The sequence below is a fragment of the Phyllobates terribilis genome, unplaced genomic scaffold (assembly GCF_046119375.1).
Source record: "Phyllobates terribilis strain yellow unplaced genomic scaffold, ASM4611937v1 Scaffold_11__3_contigs__length_659146591, whole genome shotgun sequence".
Taxonomy (NCBI): domain Eukaryota; kingdom Metazoa; phylum Chordata; class Amphibia; order Anura; family Dendrobatidae; genus Phyllobates; species Phyllobates terribilis.
This window is the reverse complement of record NW_027362771.1, coordinates 622,857,521-622,876,854: the sequence shown is the minus strand read 5'-3', so window position 1 is coordinate 622,876,854 and position 19,334 is coordinate 622,857,521. Positions and strand designations below refer to the sequence as shown.

Sequence of the window (19,334 nt, the reverse complement as noted above, 5' to 3'; positions counted from 1 at the left end):
ACCTAAACACTCCACAATTTGTTGCTTCTCAGCAGCCAACACATTTCCCATTTTGGCAGAAAATGTAGGCTGCTTAATAATGTGAGAGAGCCTTCTTAAGTAGTCTTGCCTTTCATTGGACACACCTGCCAAACTAATTAGCTCAGGTGTCTGCAATTGCTTACAGTGATATAAAGAGCCCTGACACACATCACCATCAATGAGTTTAACTGACAAACAAACAAATTCTTCCCTTATCACTCCTAAACACTTTTTGCATAATAATTTGGAACGCAGTGTACATGTGCTTTTCCACAAAACACCAGCGGTTCACGTAGTGAATCTTACAGTTCTAACTTGCCAACCGTGGTCTGTATGGAGTTGTTCAATAAAGGGCCCAAAATTAAGATAACATAGATGGGAGAGGTCTCTATGAATAGGAATTCCTAAGTATTTGATACCCTGTGAGGGCCAGGCAAAGGGAAAGTTGGACTGGATGGAATCCTATATGGATTTGGGGAGGGAGACATCGAGGGCCTCAGACTTCGCTGCATTGATTTTAAAATTTGACCATGTAACAAAGTGATCTATTTCAGCCATAACAGCATGGATGGATATATGTGATTGAGTGATATATACTAGGACATCATCAGCAAATAGAGAGCACTTGTACTCGGTGCCTCCCACCTCAATCCACCTAATATTGGGGTTATGGCGAATTGATGAGAGCAGGTGCTCCGTCACTAGGATGTATAAGAGAGGGGACAGAGGACATCCCTGCCTTGTCCCATTGGTGATTGTGAAAGGTGATGAAAATGTTCTGACGCACCCCCTGGGCCTTGGGACACCCGGAGCCGGACCCTTTTTGGTGGATGCTGGTGGTTGTAGTCTTCGTGGCGGCGACCCGGTTCCGTGGCTCAGGGCGGTCAAACCAGTGGCGGAACTATTTATGTGGTTTTGATGTTTAAATGTACGACTACGCCACCCGTGGATTGCGGTCAGAGTGAACCGCTGCTACAGGGCAGACCGCTGAGGCTGGTGTTGTGGGTGCAGCAGAGCGTAGCATAACTCCCCACGGGAGGAGTATAGCCTCAGGGCAGTGTATGCGGAGGATGGGGGTGATGGTGCAGGGCAGCAGCAGTAACGACACGGAGTCAGTGATGCAGTTCAGGGCCTTTACTCACAGTTCTTATTATCCAGACCACGTCTGCAGGTAAAGGCTGCCCACGTCGTACTGTGCTCACCAGGTGAGGGGCTCAGACAACTCCCAGATAACTTTGGAGCACTTCACAGGACCCCCTTTGTGTGTCCTTTGTCTGGCCTTTCTTACCAACACTTCTGTCCGGCTTCCTCAGGCCTCCTCTTGGTAAACTTGGCGCCACTTTCCCTGACCCTATGTGGTGCCTTCCTAGCGGGTGTAGCGAGGGGCTGCGCCACATAAAATGTCAGAGCCTCCGGTTTCTAGCTGAGGGTCGTTTCCTGCCTCCACTAGTTCGGGGACCGGTCTCCCCCTTTGGCCTGACCCCTCCACGCAGGTGGATTCGGGCGTGCGGTGGCGACTCGCCCGTCCGCACCCCTGGGATCCCTTCATTCCTCGTTCCTGGAGCCTTCTCCGCTCCTCTTCCTTCCTTCTCCCTCTTCCAGGCCTGGGCCTCTGTTACTAGGCCCACCTCCGGAGCAGAGCTCATGCAGAGCCCCTGCTCCCTGCCACTTCTGCTCAGACTTCTCTGCACTGAACTAAGATGGTGCCCACCTTTTATACTCCCTTCTCAATGCACCCAGGAACTGCTTCCTCCCTGCTCCTGCACTGCAGGGTTCCCCTTCCTCAGTGTTCCCTCCCCCCACTCCAGCCAGGGACAGGGACTGTCGTGCCCATCTCAGGGGCATATTGGTCGCCCTGCCCCACGGCAATGTGGTGTAATGCATGCAGGTGTCGGGTCCTGATCCACACTCCATCCTTACCTGAGAGTGAGATATCACACCTCTGGGTGAGGTGCAATACGTCTGTAGCAACCGAGCCCTCAGGGTGCTACAGTCCCATTTATCTTCAGCCTAGGTGACGTATTGTGATACAGGGCCGTGATTTTGGCTATAAAAGGGTCCCCTAGACCCCTACCCCAAGCTTTTTAAGAGAATCATATATGGCGTGCCAGGAGACTTTATGGAATGCTTTCTCAGCATCCAACGAGAGTATCTAATTACAAATTTTTAACTGCATCTAGCCCAGGAAATACTTTGTGCCTAGTAGCAGTGTCTGCTAGTCAGCGGATTATCCCGGCTGTTAAGCAAGCTACACCACCTGTAGTTTAGACACTTAATTTTTTCAAAGGAAATGCTTTGGGACCATGGGATACTTAGTGAAGAGCATCAGGAGGCACCCCAAGGCATAGGGGCTGGGACTGGCAGTAGGATGCCTTGCGGTGGACAGCCGAGCTCGATCCTTATAAAAGCTTTTTAACTGCAGCAGCTTTAGTGGACGCTACTGGAGCTGGAATTACGCGGCTGCTGGCATGAGACTTGCCCTCCAATAGATCCTTGTAAATGGATTTAAAGTGTATTCATTCAAATTAGAGAGACAATTTAAATTAAAAAGCTTAGAGCTGCCTCCACCACAGGGGGGCTCGCTCGACCCACCAGCGGACAGGCACCAGTATTGGGAGAGGGGGGCTGGCCATCAGGGTTCACCGCGGCTCTGGCACAAACCCGGCGACACGGAGGTGGCACGGGCAGGAGCGGACTGGCCGTGTCGGCTTCTCACTTTTTGGATTTTAGAAGGACATGACATGCCTATATCTGTGTCTCCCCCTCCTTTTACTCCTCCACCTCTTTTATTTTCGCATGACTATATGTACTTGTCACTTTTCCATGTGTTAGTTATGTCTTCTGAGCAGTTTGTCAGCTTTTGGACACCTTTGAAGGTGTTTTCTATGTGTTTCTATGTGTTTTTGTTTGCCTGCCATTGGTTTTAACGGTGTTCGAAGGTGTTCGACGAACAGTTCGGCGAACACACGGGTGTTCGACGTACCGAACCGAACTCGAACACTACGGGGGTGGCTCAACACTACTGGCTATGCTTTGCTGTTCCCATTATTAACGAGTGGGTCTCCTATACTGTTATTGCATATGCAGTGACTGCAAGGGCTGCCATAAATTTGGATGCAACCCAATACCCATTTGAAGAGACATAGAGGAGAGTCTCAGTGAAAAAATGTTCCCATTATAATGGAGCGGGTCTCTTATAGTGGTAATGCCCATGCTGTGAATGCAAGGGCTGCCAAAATTTTGGAAAAACCCCACTAAAAATGTAAAGACACATAGACCAGGGCCACAGTAATGACATATTCCCATTAGGAAGGAGAGAGTCTGCTATACAGTTATAGGGCATGCAGTGAGTCCAATGGCTGACCAAATTTAGGAAAAACCCCACTAAAAATTTAAAGACACATAGAGCAGGGCCACAGTAAGGACAAATTCCCTTTAGAAAGAAGACAGTCTGCTATACAGTTATCAGGTATGCAGTGAGTCCAACGGCTGACCAAACTTATGAAAAAACCCACAAAGAATTTAAAGACACATAGAGCAGAGCCACAGTAACGACAAATTCACATTAGAAAGAAGAGGGTCTCCCATAGTGTTGGCCAATGCAGTGAATGCAAGAGCTGCCAAAAATTGGGAGGCACTCCAATGCCCCTTGGAAGAGACTTAGAGGGCCTCATAAAAAAATGTTCCCATTAAAAAGGAGTGCGTCTCCTATACTTGTAATACCCATGCACTAAGTGTATGGGCTGACAAACATTTACCCCTGGGGAGTATACATGAACATACTGTATACATTTTTTTTTACAGGCATCATAAAAACCTTTCAAAAAAATTATGTGAGTGTTGCATCACAGACCATGGCAACCCTGGTGAAATGGTGGTGGAGGATGAGGATGAGGAGAAGGAGGAGGACAAGAGCAAATAGCCAAAATCAGGAAGCATATACCCATGTGTGGGTGTGAAAAGGTGCATGGGAATACACCTCCCAAAACAAAGACACTGGATTTGAGTGTATGTTCCACTGCTATCATTAAGTGGTGTTGAGAAGTCTGGCCCAATCCAGCCCTTTTTCATTTTTATAAGAGTCAGCCTGTCAGCATTTTCAGTTGACAGGCGGATGCGCTTATCAGTTATAATTCCACCAGCGGCAATAAAAACCCGCTCTGATAAAATGCTAGCAGCAGGGCAGCCCAGGACCTCCAAGCCATAGAGAGCCAGTTCATGCAATGTATCCAGCATGGATACCCAATAATTATAAGGCACAGAGGAATCACGGAGGATGTTGGTTTGGTCGGCAAGGAACTCTCTCAGCATCTTCCCAAACTTTGCACCTCTTGTGAGAGTACCGCGCGCCTCAGGGCCTGTGCGAAGGGAGGGTCTGAGAAAACTGTCCCAGAACTTTGACAGTGTTCCCCTGCCTCAGCTGGATTGCATTTGTATCTCTCTCGCCTGTACTCCTTGTTTGTCCAAAGAACTGTGACCTTTGCCGCCAGCGTTTTCAGATGGGAATTTTTTTAATAGTTCCACAGCAAGGGCCTTCTGGTACTGCCCCATTTTTGTATACCTGTCCGCCTCAGGAATAAGAGATATAAATTTCTCCTTGTAGCGTGGATCTAGAAGTGTCACCAACCAGTAATGACTATCACCCAAAATTTTGAGAACGCGAGGGTCATGCGAAAGGCAGCGTAACATATACTCAGCCATGCGTGCTAGATTGCTAACAGGAAAGACTTCCGTATCTTCACCAAGAGGATGACTGACCATGCTCTCCTTCTCCTCCTCTCTGTCCTCTGGCTATCCATGCTGAACAGAGGGTATGACATTTGTGCAGGTAGTACCGTCTATAGTGCATGAAACTAGCTCCTGTTCTTCCTCCTCCTCCTCCTCTTCCTCATTGTCACCCAATCCACTTTGGGATGAGATGAGGCTTGGCTGTGTGTAATCACCCTGTATGGTTCCTTGCTCCATCTCATCGTGCTCCGCCTGCAATGCATCCTCTTTGATTGTGAGCAGAGAGCGTTTCAGAAGACAGAGAATCGGGATGGTGATGCTAATTATGGCGTCATCGCCGCTCACAATCTTGGTGGTGTCCTCAAAGTTTTGGAGGATGGTACATATGTCTGACATCCGTGTCCACTCCTGAGGTCTTATGTGTGGAGTCTGAACTGAATACCGATGGCCTTGTTGATGCTGGTACTCAACAACTGCCCTCTTCTGCTCACAAATCCTTCCCAACATCTGCAGTGTAGAGTTCCAACGTGTGGGGACATCACACACCAGTCTGTGAGCCAGAAGATGCAAATGCTGCTGAAACACGGCAAGGACCACGGAAACTGTAGGTGACTTTCTAAAATGGGCACACTGGCGGCATACTTTAACAAGCAGATCCGGCAGCTCTGGGTAGGATTTGAGAAACCGCTGAACCATGAGGTTAAGCACATGGGCCAGGCATGGTACGTGTGTGAGCTCGCCTCGCCTCAGAGCTGCCGCCAGGTTCCCGCCATTGTCACACACGACCATGCCTGGCTGTAAGTTCAGCGGTGTTAGCCACTAATCTGCCAGCTCTTTTAGAGCTGTCCACAACTTTTCAGCATTGTGCGGTTTGTCACCTAAGCATACTAGCTTCAGCACAGCCTGTTGCTGCTTGGCTGAGGCAGTGCTGCAGTGCTTCCAGCTTGTGACTGATGTGGTAATTTCGTAGATGGATGCTGAAGAGGAGGCGGAGGCTGAGGAGGATGAGGTGCAGGAGCTGTATACTGTGGGGGCAACCCTGATTGACCTTGGGCTTGCAATCCTTGGCATCGGGGGGACGTGTTCCGTCCCAAGGTCCGACTGGGTCCCGGCTTCCACTATGTTAACCCAGTGTGCCGTCAGCGAGATGTACCATCCCTGCCTACAAGCACTTGTACACGTGTCCGTGGTTAGGTGGACTTTCCCAGTAACTGCGTTGTTGAGGGCACGGCTGATATTTTGGGACACATGCTTGTGTAATGCGGGGACAGCACACCGGGAGAAATAATGGCGGCTGGGGACCGTGTACCGAGGGAAGGCCGCCGCCATCAGGTTGCGGAATGCTTCCGTCTCCACGAGCCTTAAAGGTAACATTTCGAGCGCAAGCCGTCGTGAAATGTGGGAATTTAGTAGTGTGGACTGTGGGGCGTTGGCTGCGTATTTGTGCTTGCGTTCCAAGGACTGGGGTATGGACAACTGAATGCTGCACTGGGACAAGGATGTGCTAGTTGAGAGTGTGCAATGACAGGTGCAGGGCAGGAGGCATCTTCGCATGCACTATGGACAGGGGATTGGCTTGCATGCACAACAGCGGAAGAAGCAGTAGTGTCACCTGCAGACACTGTTCCTGGACCCTGGGGTTTGGCCAACAAAGTCGGGTGCTTTGATGCATGTACTTGATCATGCTGGTGGTGGTCAAGCTTTTAGTTTTGCTTCCCCTGCTTCTGCTGGCCTGGCAGGTGGTGCAAATAGCCTTTTTAGGGTTATCGGCAGAGTCTTTAATAAACAACCAGACTCGGGAAGACCTAACAGTTGTACTGGCAGCTTCCTTCGTGTTGCAGTTATGGGGACCGATTGCCTGCCTTCTTTCTGCGGCCACCACACTACTTCTTCCTGCCTGTTGGGATGATCTGCCTCCCTCCCCCTGTGTGCTGCTGTCCTTACTATATCATCCACCACCTCGTCTCCCACTTCTGCCCTCTGGTCCTCCTCCTGACTTTCTGGCAATTGTGTCTCATCAACGTCCACCTCTTGTGACACTTTCCCACTGTCACCTTCGTGTGACTGTGGCTGTGCAAATATTTGGGCATCGCTACATGTGATCTCCTCTTGCCCCGCTTCAAGTGGACCGGGCAAGAGGCCCGAATCTATAAATGGAAAGGTGAACAGCTCTTCGGAGTGTCCAAGTGTGGGATCAGTTGTCTCTGGGCACTCAGCATGGTGGGAGGAAGGAGGTTCAGAGTGAGGAATATGCGGTCCAGACTCACAGCTGCTGAGACTTGACCGTGTGGAAGACAAGATGGTGGTGGTGGTGGCTAAGTGACTGGAAGCATTATCTGCTATCCAATCAATAACCTTTTCACACTGCACTTTGTTCAATAGTGGTGTTCTACTGTCCCCTATTAATTGGGACAGGAAGGTTGAGCGAGAAAATGTGGGTGTTTGTTGTGGCACAATTTCAGCTTGCCCACGGCCTCGGCCCCTGCATGCACCATCATCACCATCATGTCCAGTTCCCCGTCCCTTGCCACGTGTCTTGCCCATTTTAAATGGAGGACAATATCTTCCATGCTCACAACAAATGACTGAATTTGGAGCGAACTTATATGTGATCCGTGTGGCGGAGAAAACAGAGTTTTGAATACCTAGCCTGTAGATTACTATTTTGAACAGCAAATCAGTGTCAAAAACTTTGCTGACACACTGAAAAAAAATTTGAATGGAGGCCAAAAATGGCAGTAATTTCAGCGCAATTATATGTGATCCGTGTGACGCACAAACCATAGTTTTAAATAGCTGGATTTTTAGCGCTGTAATATGGAAAGGACCTGGCTGTATTCTGCAGAGCCAACAAGCAAATGGCGCAGAACAACAGTGTTCTCTGTATTGCTTTTTAAGCAAATAATGAGGATTAAGATCCAAAAAAAAATTATTCCTGGCCCCTGAGACCTGGGCCTATTTCTAGAAATATCTAACAGCAGCAGCAGACAAAACTGGAATGGAGCCTCTTGTGCTATGTGCACTGCAGTCTGCTATATACACTGCCTGCCTGCCTATATACACTGCGTGACTGATATCTCTGCAGATGGATTAGTCCTCAGAAGGACTGTTTGTTGAGATGTATATGTGTCTCTAATATATTTTGGTACTAGTCTCTACCTAGCTCAGCAGCACCTCTCACTACTCTGCCTGATTCCGGAGTGACTGTGACGAGCATGGCGGCGCCAGGTCTGATATAGACCTGATGACGCTGTGCGGCCAACCAATCACTGTAATGCCACAACCAACATGACTACGGGTTTACAGTGAGTGGACGGCAATCCCTGCATGTTGATTAGCAATCTAAAGAGCGCCAAACATGCAGGGAGGAGACCCGAGCTCCCGCCGAGCATCCCCGGAAATAGTGAGCAGTGAGATGCTCGGGCAAGCACCGAGCAGTACCGAACATGCTCGCTCATCACTAATAATAATACATCATGCATAAGGTAACCTTCTTTGATGCGGGCTCACGACTTGAGCCTACATCATATCTGGCAGATGGGGACTGTGTTATACTATATTTGTCACCAGCAGGCCACTACAGTTAACCCTTAAAATGCTGCTCTCTATTTCCAATAGTGGCATTTTATTTTGAGTGGTCAGAGTAGGCGCTTCAACAATGTGGTCACAAAATGCCAGTGGGCTGCTATGATTTTGCTACTGTGAAGAAAAAGTATAAGCTATTGGACGATCAAAGGTTAAAATTCCCGAAGAAGACTTAAAAAATTAAAAAATATCTTAATCACCATCCTTTCCTTTATATAACAAAAAGAAATATCAAAAAAATAAAATAACATACGTTGTATTGCTGCGTCTGTAAACGTTTGATCTATCAAAATATAAAATTAATTACCTCGAATAGGCCAGAAACTTGTTTTTTCGTTGACCACAATGCTGCAAAAAATGCAATAGGAATGTATTTTCACCAACATAATATCAATAAAAACATCGAATTTAGAATCCAAGGATGTATCAGCCGTTAATAAATCAAGGTGGTGCTCGTGGAAAGATTAATGTATGGATTACAATAAAGTCCCAGCACTCATGTTCTGATTAATTCAATCAACAAGGACGCGTTTCAGCCAATCCCAGGCTTTCATTAACAATGACATTGTTGATGAAACGTATCCTTGTTGATTGAATTAAATGGTTAATTCATCAGAACGTGAGTGCCAGGACTTTATTATAATCCATATCAATAAAAAACATCAGCTCGCCATACAAAAAGCAAGGTTCACACAGCTCAACACAAAAACAAAAATGTTACACGTCTCGGAAAATGGCGACACAAGCAAACTATTGTTTTAAATTAATTTCAGATTTTTTTAACCACTTAATTGAAAAAAAAAACACTCTAGAAGTTTGGTATCTTAATAATCATACTAACCGGGAGAATCATATTTCCAGGTTTTAATGCAAAATGAACGCCATACAAATAAAACCCAAAAAAACAATGAAGGAATCAAGAGTCTTTTTGCAATTGTGTTTTGCTTAGAATATTTTTTCTCGTACATCGAATGGTAAAATGAATGATGTCTTTCAAAACTAAATTTCATTCTGCGAAATCAAGCTATTTTTTGGCAGAACATTTAATGCGTCATATCTCTGGGCAGAAGGGGAGGAACAAACAGGAGCAAAAAAATGGAAAAACGCCAAGTTTTTTTTTTCCAGTTAATGGATATCTTACTTGTTATTTATTTCTTTTTGCGATAGTTGAAACACTATATTCAAAACGTTAATGTAAAACTGAGTGATGGGAGAGAAGTCTTCTTTGATGAGAACGGAGACCTCCCGGCGGTATATGACATTGTCAACTGGCAACTCAGAGGTAATGGTGGCATGAAAAAAGTCAAAGTTGGAAGCTACGATGCAGCAGCCACTGATGGAAATATCTTCACCATTAATGTTAGTGCTGTCATGTGGCCTTCTGGCATTGAGCAGGTATGTTATGGAAAACCTGTAGGCATCACCAACATGATGAGTGGTACGTAAACTGATTAATCTTTCCATTCTTGTTATTTTTCAGGCTCCGATATCTGTCTGTAGTGAGAGTTGTCCTCTGGGTTTCAGAAGGGTAGTGAGACGAGGGGAACCTACCTGTTGTTTTCAGTGTGTCCCATGTCCTCATGGAGAAATCTCTAATAAGACTGGTGAGTAATATCTAAACCCATAGTAACCGAACAGACCACCTGGGCATCCTGTTCCCTTGAAAGCATATCTGTAGTTTTCTGTGACTTTTCAAAATAGCCACAATGTGTATTTACGAGGATTAACACTATTTTTGCCCATTACCCTCCATTTTCCCCCGTTTTACTACTCTGCAAGGTTTGTGTAATTTTCAGTTGTCCTTTAGCTAGTGGGTGGAGACTAGCTGCTATGATTTCTCATATTCACAACACACATAGACATGAGGGAGTAATGCTTTCCTGTCTATATGTACTATATGTTCAGCAGTAGCAGAGCAGCAGCATGGAGAACATTATAAACCTGTACTCAGCAGTGTAGCTGTGAATCTAGCTCAAGGGGATATGAGTCACTTAGTAGAGAACTGTAGCATGATCGGTCTGTCTCTCACTCTGGTCTTCCCTTCTTCTACCTCTACACTCTCCATAGATTTTAATCAACAGCTGTAATCTAATCCCTCAATAAGATGGCATTTCATCTTGTTTTTGGCTAAGACAAATTTTCAAAGCTAATGATTAGTTAAAGAGGTTGTCGTGTTAAAATAGGTTATCACCTATCCATGAGACAGGTGATAGAATGCTGATCGATGGATGTCCCACTTCTGGGTCCTAAAACCAAGTGCTGCTCTCGGCAGCCCTGTAGGGAATGAGTAGAGAACAGGCTGCATTTGTGTACTGCCACTCCATTCCATCAAGGTACACATTTGCCTGTTCAGTCTAGTTCCCAGCAGCCAATTAACAATTTATCGCCTATCCTGTCGATAGGTGATTAATTGTTTTAACCAGGCGACAATGCTTTTAATAAAGCAGCACAGTGGGGGGAGAGAAGAAGTTTTCTTGTATTATTGAATTTGCAAAGTTTGTTGAAACTACAGTGACCATTTAAATTTACAAACTAAGGCTGAGTTCACACGATGTGGTTTTAATGCGTTTCTGCGGCGGTTTTTCCGCCTTGGAAACGCATTAAAACCACTTGTTAATAGGTCTGCCATGTAGAGTAATGTTTATCTGCACATGATGCGGAAATTTCTGCTGCGGATTATCATTACGGCACAAACCGCAGCACAACCAATTCAGGTGCTTTTTCGCAGCGAAATCGAACCCATTGACTTGCATTGAATCGCAGCAAACCCGCATGTATAATATCTATACATGCGGATTTGCTGCTTTTCAATGTAATCAATAGGCACAAAATTGCACAAGAATCGCACCACGGCTAGTACCCGGGTCAGGAGAGGAGGCTGTAACTCCTCTCATCTGACCGCTGCTCTGGTTGATAACAGCGAGAGCAGCGTGGATGGGAGAAGCAGCAGCCTGCTTCTCCCAGCCCTCGTGCCAGCGCCAGTAAAAAAAATAATAAAAGAGTGAAAATAAAATAAAAAATCCATGGCCCCTTCCATGGCTATTAATATCAGCCCGCAGCTGTCTAGTTTAGCCTTTGCTGGCTAGATTTTATAGGGGGACCCCACGTCATTTTTTTTCTGGGGTCCCCCTGTAATCTAGCTAGTAAAGGCTAAACACACAGCTGTGGGCTGATATTAATAGCCAGGGAACATTGTTGGCTAATGACCCCTTTCGCAGCTACTAATATCAGCCCCCAGCGGTCGGCTTTCCTTCTGTTGGTTATAAAAATGACGCGGGAGCCCACCCCATTATTTTTTTTTATTTTAGGCTCTGTGCCCATAAGTCAGACGTGCAGTGCTTTGGACTCAAATTTTTTCTGCATCCAAAATGTTGCATTCTACTGAACGCAGGTAAATCCACCTGTGTTCACTGAACCATGCGTATTTACTGCATTCAATACATTCTAGTGGTAAAACTGTTGTGGAGACTAGCAGCCTCAGATGCACGCATAGCGGACATGGGATTTCTAGAGATCCCATGCACTATGCTGTAACATCTGGACACTGCGGGTTTGAAGCTGTATATACACGCAGCGTCAAAACTGCACCGGCTCCTGACCATAGCCACGTACCCAAACTCACCTGCAGCGTATCAATTTCTGTACCGGACACACCAGTCTCCGCTGCAAATTTTGACCGATTGCAATGTCATTATATGCGGTGGATTCACATGTACCGACAACAAACGTGTGTTATTAAAACACCACGTTTTGGACGCAACATAAATACGTTGTGCCTAAAGCGCTGCTTAGTGCTGATCAGGGGAATGTAGTGGCTAACAAACCAGTTGTGAGATGTTATTTTATGGCCAGGGAAATGTTTGCCCAGTGGCACCTTCCCAGGCTAAAAAAACCCATCTCACAGCTGTCGCATAAATTACATGAATAGAAATGCTAATGAAGATTGGGTGAATGGCCAATATTTATTTAGGTCTCTGGGGTATTTATTCAGGGGATGTATTTTATATGGGTAAATCTTGTCTGTTCTTGAGTGTTTTGATATTTCATTAGATGGTCAGATCTAAAGTCTGTAATTATTTTAGTTTATGATCAAGGGGGACATATGGACTATTTTGAATTCAGTATACTGTTCAATGTACTTGGGGCCATTGTGAAAGCCATTTTTAAAAATCTCCTTAATGTCACTTCTGAGTAGTTGCCAAGTATTAATCAAATATTTAAAAAAATAGCTTCCTAAACTGCTTTGCCATTTCTTTCTCAGATTCAGACGATTGTTACAAATGTCCATGGAACTTGTGGCCCAATACTGAAAAAAACAAGTGTATCCTGAAGACCATCGAGGTCCTTTCTTATGCAGGTCCGTTAGGCTCATCCTTGACTGCTGCAGCTGCCTTCTCATCAGTATTTACACTTTTCATATTGTGTCTTTTCTTTCGATACAGAAGCACCCCTATTGTTCGGGCAAATAACTACTCTCTAAGCTCTCTTCTACTTTTTTCGATACTTTTTTGCTTCTTGTGCTCTTTAAATTTCATTGGCTACCCTGAAGCTGTGAAATGTCTTCTGAGACAGGTGATATTTGGCATGGTCTTTGCAATTTGCATTTCTAGTATTTTGGCCAAAACCATCATGGTTGTGTTTGCCTTTATGGCTACAAAGCCTAATAGTAAGCTCAGAAGGTGGACAAGCCCCAGGGTGTCCTACATGATAATCCTTGTGTGCTCACTTGTACAATTGTCTCTCTGTGTTGTTTGGTTGTCCCTTTCTCCTCCGTTTCCAGAATACAACATCAAATCCCAACCTGGTGTAATTATAGTTGAGTGTAATGAAGGTTCTTCTACTGCCTTCTGGTGCATGTTGGGATATCTTGGTTTGCTGTCATCGATAAGTTTCGTTGTAGCCTTCTTGGCCAGGAGACTTCCTAACAGCTTCAACGAAGCCAAATTTATCACTTTTAGTATGTTGGCTTTCCTCAGTGTCTGGATATCTTTCATCCCAGCCACTCTTAGTGCTAGGGGCCAATATGTTGTGGCCATGGAGATTTTTGCAATCTTATCTTCCAGTTGGGCTCTTGTGATTTGTATGTTTCTCCCAAAATGTGTCATCATATTGCTCCGACCCGATATTAACTCTAAGGAATACCTAAGGGGCAAAGACAAAGCAGGACCAAAATCATAATAGCTGCCAACTCTTGAACATCGATTTACTTCTTTAATTCAAATTCGGTTACAGATTTCCAAGCTTTCTGCTATGTTATTTTGATACAGAGCTCTTAAGTAACTCGGGTGAAAAAATCCCCAAAAATATTACACTCAACTTTTCGGTTGCTGCACTTTTCCATGTCGTCTTTTGCTGGCTCACTCCCTCCTTCAGGCTTTGATCTTCTCTTCCATCTTCACTCTTTGGTACCTCCATTACTGACTTTTATTTGACCTCAAGCCGCATCAACAGGTCAGGACATCACACAAGGTCATTGATGGAGCCTTACACGATTTTATGACAAGTGTTGTCCCGCTTCTCATGGCATCAAAATGTAGCTAGGCTTGAAGCCTAATCAGTGCTGAAGTCATCAAAAAGTGAAGATGGAAGAGTAGAACAGTGCTTGGGGAACTAGCAGAGGACTGGGAGAGAAACTGTGATGCCATGATAAGTGAAAGGCAAGGTGAGGATAATGTTTTGGTTTTCGATATTTTTTAACATCTCGATTTTTTATTGTTTGGGATCCAGAGAGACCTCAGAGCCAATAAACTGTTTTTTCTGTTCTGTTTTTTTGTGATTTTTTTTACCAGCAATTTGATTAGATGCGAATTGAATTTCTGAGAGAATCTAGTGAATTTGAATTTCTACAGTTCATCTTATTTTTTAACTCATTGGACGAGCTTGTAATGCACTTACATTTTAGAAAGTGCCGCCATTCTCTAGAATCTGGTTCTATGTCACATGATTCACAATGCTCACTTTTTTCCCAACTCAGATAATGTCTTCTTTGCAAATCTTATGTTCTATTGAGCCTAGTACTATCCATGTCTCTAGAGATATTGTGTTTCGAAGGCATGCATTTGTGTAATCTCATTCTTTGTAAAAGTGTATGAGCCATACACCTTTTATGAGCAATCAATCAATGTAGGGAAAAACAACAGGAATTGATCCAGCATCCAGAAGTCTTCTTTAAAATCAATAATCCTTTATTGGAAAAGTATATTAAAAATCATATGCAGAAAAGTCACAGCCCTCATGGGAGGAGGTGATATAGAGACGCGTTTCAGACCTTATGGTCCTTAATCATTGGATCATTGTAATCCAATGATTAAGGACCATAAGGTCCGAAACGAGTCTGTACATCACCTCCTCTCGTGGGGGTTGTAACTTTTCTGCATATGATTTTTAAAATACTTTTCCAATAAAGGATTATTGATTTTAAAGAAGACATCTGGATGCTGGATCACTCCTTGTTGTTTTTTCCTGTTAATCTCCCGGGGCAATGCCGGCTGTTCAGTGCACCTGATGTCTGAGTAAGTTGACCTGAATTTTTCCTCTCTTGGATCAATCAATGTAGTATACAAGGTTTCAGGAGAACTAATTTGAAAGTAAAATTCTACATGTCTGAAACCACCACCATGGGGAGCTCAAGGAGCTTACTGCATACTGATCATATATTGAACTAAATAATAGAACAGTATTCATTAGGCTCTTAAGCTGTCTTTAGCACTGTCCACCTTCCCCTTTGTGGCATCTGAGTGGATGTGGAGGTCTCTGCCCATTACTGATTCAGCCTTGGGCCCATCCATCTGCTCCATCCAGAGTCGCTCTCATCTTGTCAGTCCGTAAAACCTGTGAACCATCTGTCTACAGATAATTTCTGTCTTGCTCACTGGTGGACGGGTTAAGTCTCCTCGCCTTGACTTTGCCTCTGAACACCTTGTACCTCTGTGTATTGCTCAGTGGTGGTCGGGCTCGGCCTCCTCATCTTGGCCGTGTTTCTTGGCACTGAACACCTTGTACTTAGGTGTCTTGCTCAGTAGTGGTCGGGCTCAGCTTTCTCACCTTGGCCATGTCTCTGGGCACTGAACACCTTGTACTTCTGTGTCTTCCTCAGTGGTGTTCGGACTCAAACTCCTCACCTTGGCCATGTCTCTGAGCACTGAACACCTTGTACTTCTGCGTCTTGCTCAGTGGTGGTTGGGCTTGGCCGTCTCACCTCAATCATGTCTCTGGGCATTGAACACCTTGTACTTCTGTGTCTTGCTCAGTGGTGGTCGGGCTCAACCTCTTCACCTTGGCCATGTCTCTGGGCACTGAGCACCTTGTACTTCTGTGTCTTGCTCAGTGGCTGTTGGGTTCAGCCACCTCACCTCAGCCAAGTCTTTGGGCACTGAACACCTTTAACTCCTGGCTTCCTGGGAGGCTGCGGATCTGGAATATGACAGCGCAGGAGGATAATGGTTTTCAAGTCGCTTCACATCTCATTCTTCTCGTACTTTTGGCAATTAATGCTATCTCTTTTTCTCTCAAGTTATTGCCCCCTCGTGACCATTTGCAACAAAGATCCATTCACCAATTTATCAGGATGCACCTATTACATATTCCATCCAAAACATCACGTGTACCCTTTGTTTGACACTCTTCATTTTAACAGACACCCATGGCTGTTAAAGGCACATGTTAGCTGATCAGATCAACTGTAATGTGCAGGGAAAGATACGTGCTCAGCACCGGAGCCCGCATCAAAGGCAGGGACACGGCCTTGGATATACCTTTCTGTCCAAAGTCGTTAAGGGGTTACACAAATAGACAATTTTCCCATAATAATAACAATAATAATCTTTTTATTTATATAGTGCCAACATATTCTGCAGCACTTTACAATTCAGACAATTTATAACATTACTGGCACTGTCCCCATTGGGGCTCACAATTTACATTCCCTATCAGTATGTCTTTGGAGTGTGGGAGGAAACTGGAGAACCTGGAGGAAACCCACGCAAACCCGGGGAGAACATACAGATGTCTGGCTTGCAGATGTTGTCCTTGGTGGGATTTGAACCCAGGACCCCAGCGCTGCAAGGCTGCAGTGCTAACCATTGGACTACCGTGCTACCCCTAGCCCCCATAACTTCTTTAAATAGCTTACCTTCTACCACTGTACCCAGAAAACATTTTAACTTCCAAACCTCATACTTTCCAATAGTCCTGATTTTGCTGGGAAAATTCTATAAACCATACAGCAAGTTGGCAAAGTTAGAATTAACACACCCAAAAATGGCTGTTTTATTGGTATTCCAGTGGCAATGGTTATACAGTTGCAAATTTTTGCACTTTTCACATTGAAAGTATGTTGGCGGATTATGACTACATACATCATAGATTACAGTATGGACAATATGCATTAATTATTATTATCATTATTATTTATTATTATTACAGTGCCATTTATTCCATGGTGCTTTACATGTGAAAAAGGGGTGTACATACAAGAACAATTACAATAGTCTTGAACAAAACGTGACGGCGACTGGTACAGGAGAGAGGACCCTGCCCGCGAGGGCTCACAGTCTACAACGGATGGGTGAGGATACAGTAGGTGAGGGTAGGGCTGGTCATGCAGCGGTATGGTGGAGCGAGGACCCTGCCCGCGAGGGCTCACTGTCTACAGGGGATGGGTGAGGATACAGTAGGTGTGGGTAGGGCTGGTCGTGCAGCGGTATGGTGGAGCGAGGATCCTGCCCGCGAGGGCTCACAGTCTACAGGGGATGGGTGAGGATACAGTAGATGAGGGTAGAGCTGGTCGTGCAGCGGTATGGTGGAGCGAGGACCCTGCCCGCGAGGGCTCACAGTCTACAGGGGATGGGTGAGGATACAGTAGGTGAGGGTAGGGCTGGTCATGCAGCGGTATGGTGGAGCGAGGACCCTGCCCGCGAGGGCTCACAGTCTACAAGGGATGGGTGAGGATACAGTAGGTGAGGGTAGGGCTGGTCGTGCAGTGGTATGGTGGAGCGAGGACCCTGCCCGCGAAGGCTCACAGTCTACAAGGGATGGGTGAGGATACAGTAGGTGAGGGTAGAGCTGGTCGTGCAGCGGTATGGTGGAGCGAGGGTTACTGCAGGTTGTATGCATGTCGGAAGAGGTGGGTCTTCAGGTTCCTTTTGAAGTTTTCCACGGTAGGCGAGAGCCTAATATGTTGGGGTAGAGAGTAGAGGGCATGCATGGGAGAAATCTTGTATGCGATTGTGGGAAGAGGAGATAAGAGGGGAGTAGAGCAGGAGATCTTGTGAGGATCGGAGGTTGTGTGCAGGTATGTACCGGGAGACTAGGTCACAGATATATGGAGGAGACAGGTTGTGGATGGCTTTGTATGCCAGGGTTAGGGTTTTGAACTGGAGTCTCTGGGCAATGGGGAGCCAGTGAAGAGATTGACAGAGAGGAGAGGCCAGGAAATAGAGGGGGGACAGGTGGATTATCCTTATTTTTATATGAATTGTTTATGTAAAAAGTACTCTACCTAAAAGTACAGCTTCCAGGTTTTTCCATTATAGAATCCCACTCTCTCACTTATTCATTTTCTTGATGTTCTTATCTGTACATTTTACACTGGGATAGTTGCCTAGTATCAGTGTGAATCAGGCTTTGTTGACTTTTCTTTTTTGGTCTATGTAGATCTATGTATGTCTGATTTATGAAGGACTGTACAACAAAGAATCTTCACAGAGGAAGGAAATGGAAACACCTATCATATGTACTGATAATCATTAGACAGCTCCTGTCTATAATGAAAAGTATGACAATCCAGCCTCTATGACTTTATACTTGTAGCCTTTTAGGTTATATACAGTGAAGAATTGGAATCACATTTAAGGATTATGCAAACGATGCATCAGCACTGAGTTCCCTCGGAGTTGGTCACATGGTCAGTAGTGGAAGTGTCACCCACGTGTGATATACACTGTTAGTCTGAATGCCTTTCTGGCTTTGCACATTGAATATGTCTGACTCCTTCTGCTACTGTCTCCATTTTGCTAGCCTGTACTGCTTACGCTTTTAATAAGTGTATTATACATTAAATCTGCAAGGATTCCTTACAAGTTTTATTGAAATCTCCAACATCCTTTACACACCTCATTTTCTTAGGAGTCTCCCTTTACCCGAAGATAGTGTTCATGTGGATGAAGAATAAGAGATAGAAATAAATGGTGGCTACTGTTTATCATACTAAAAATCATAAAATATTTGCACAGTGTTCACCATTGTGCTCGCATGATGGCTCAAGGGCACGAAAGCCAGGGTCACATAGTATCAAACCATGTAAATAGACACACATCTGACTACATAGAATGCTATTGTTGTCAGACCATTACCCAATGATGGAGACCTTGGGGGCACATTTTGAAACTTACAATAATAAAAAAAATAAATCAATAGTCTTGATCAAGAATTTCATTTTATTTTGTGTATATGGCTTCAAAGCAGACGTATGTGTCACAATATTTAGAGACTAGAAGCCATACACAGACCTTGGAGCTCAAGGAACCTCAAATGCTCCTCTGATACAAGTATACAAGATGACACAAGTATTATAGTATTAAAGTATGGTAGATGAGGGTCTTGTTACAACTTTTATATTTGGTCCCAGGAGCTTCAAGTTACTTCAAGTTAGTACCAAAAAACCCCCACATATTATGAATGATGCAAAAAAGTGAAGATTTTTATTGCATAGCCTCAGTGTCATTCATAAATATGTTTCCATACCTTCAAATTACCAACTATTTTGTGAGATTGATTTTCAAAGTTTATGGAAACATGTACCAAATTGGTCGCCTCTGGGCAGATGAAGGGGAAGGCTTAAAATTTACTGTCAATTTTGATCCAAATATTGGGCACCATGCTTTTCAAAGGCAACAGCTCTTCATCAACCTTATAAACCAGAGGATTTAGGACCAATGGATGTAGCTGGACCTGGTGATCACCAAAATAACAATGACCAAATGTTCATAACATCAAAACAT

General features: G+C 44.8%; 1 protein-coding gene across 1 annotated transcript in view; it reads left to right on the top strand.

The window, feature by feature from the left end:
- The window catches only part of LOC141167420 (extracellular calcium-sensing receptor-like), a 29,565-nt gene extending 16,053 nt beyond the window's left edge, over positions 1–13,512 (top strand). Inside the window, exons 3-5 of the mRNA XM_073654825.1 lie at positions 9,502–9,729; positions 9,815–9,938; positions 12,596–13,512. Coding sequence (XP_073510926.1) covers positions 9,502–9,729; positions 9,815–9,938; positions 12,596–13,512 — 1,269 coding nt within the window. The remainder of the gene's footprint in view (positions 1–9,501; positions 9,730–9,814; positions 9,939–12,595) is intronic.
- The last annotated feature ends 5,822 nt before the right edge of the window (positions 13,513–19,334 follow it).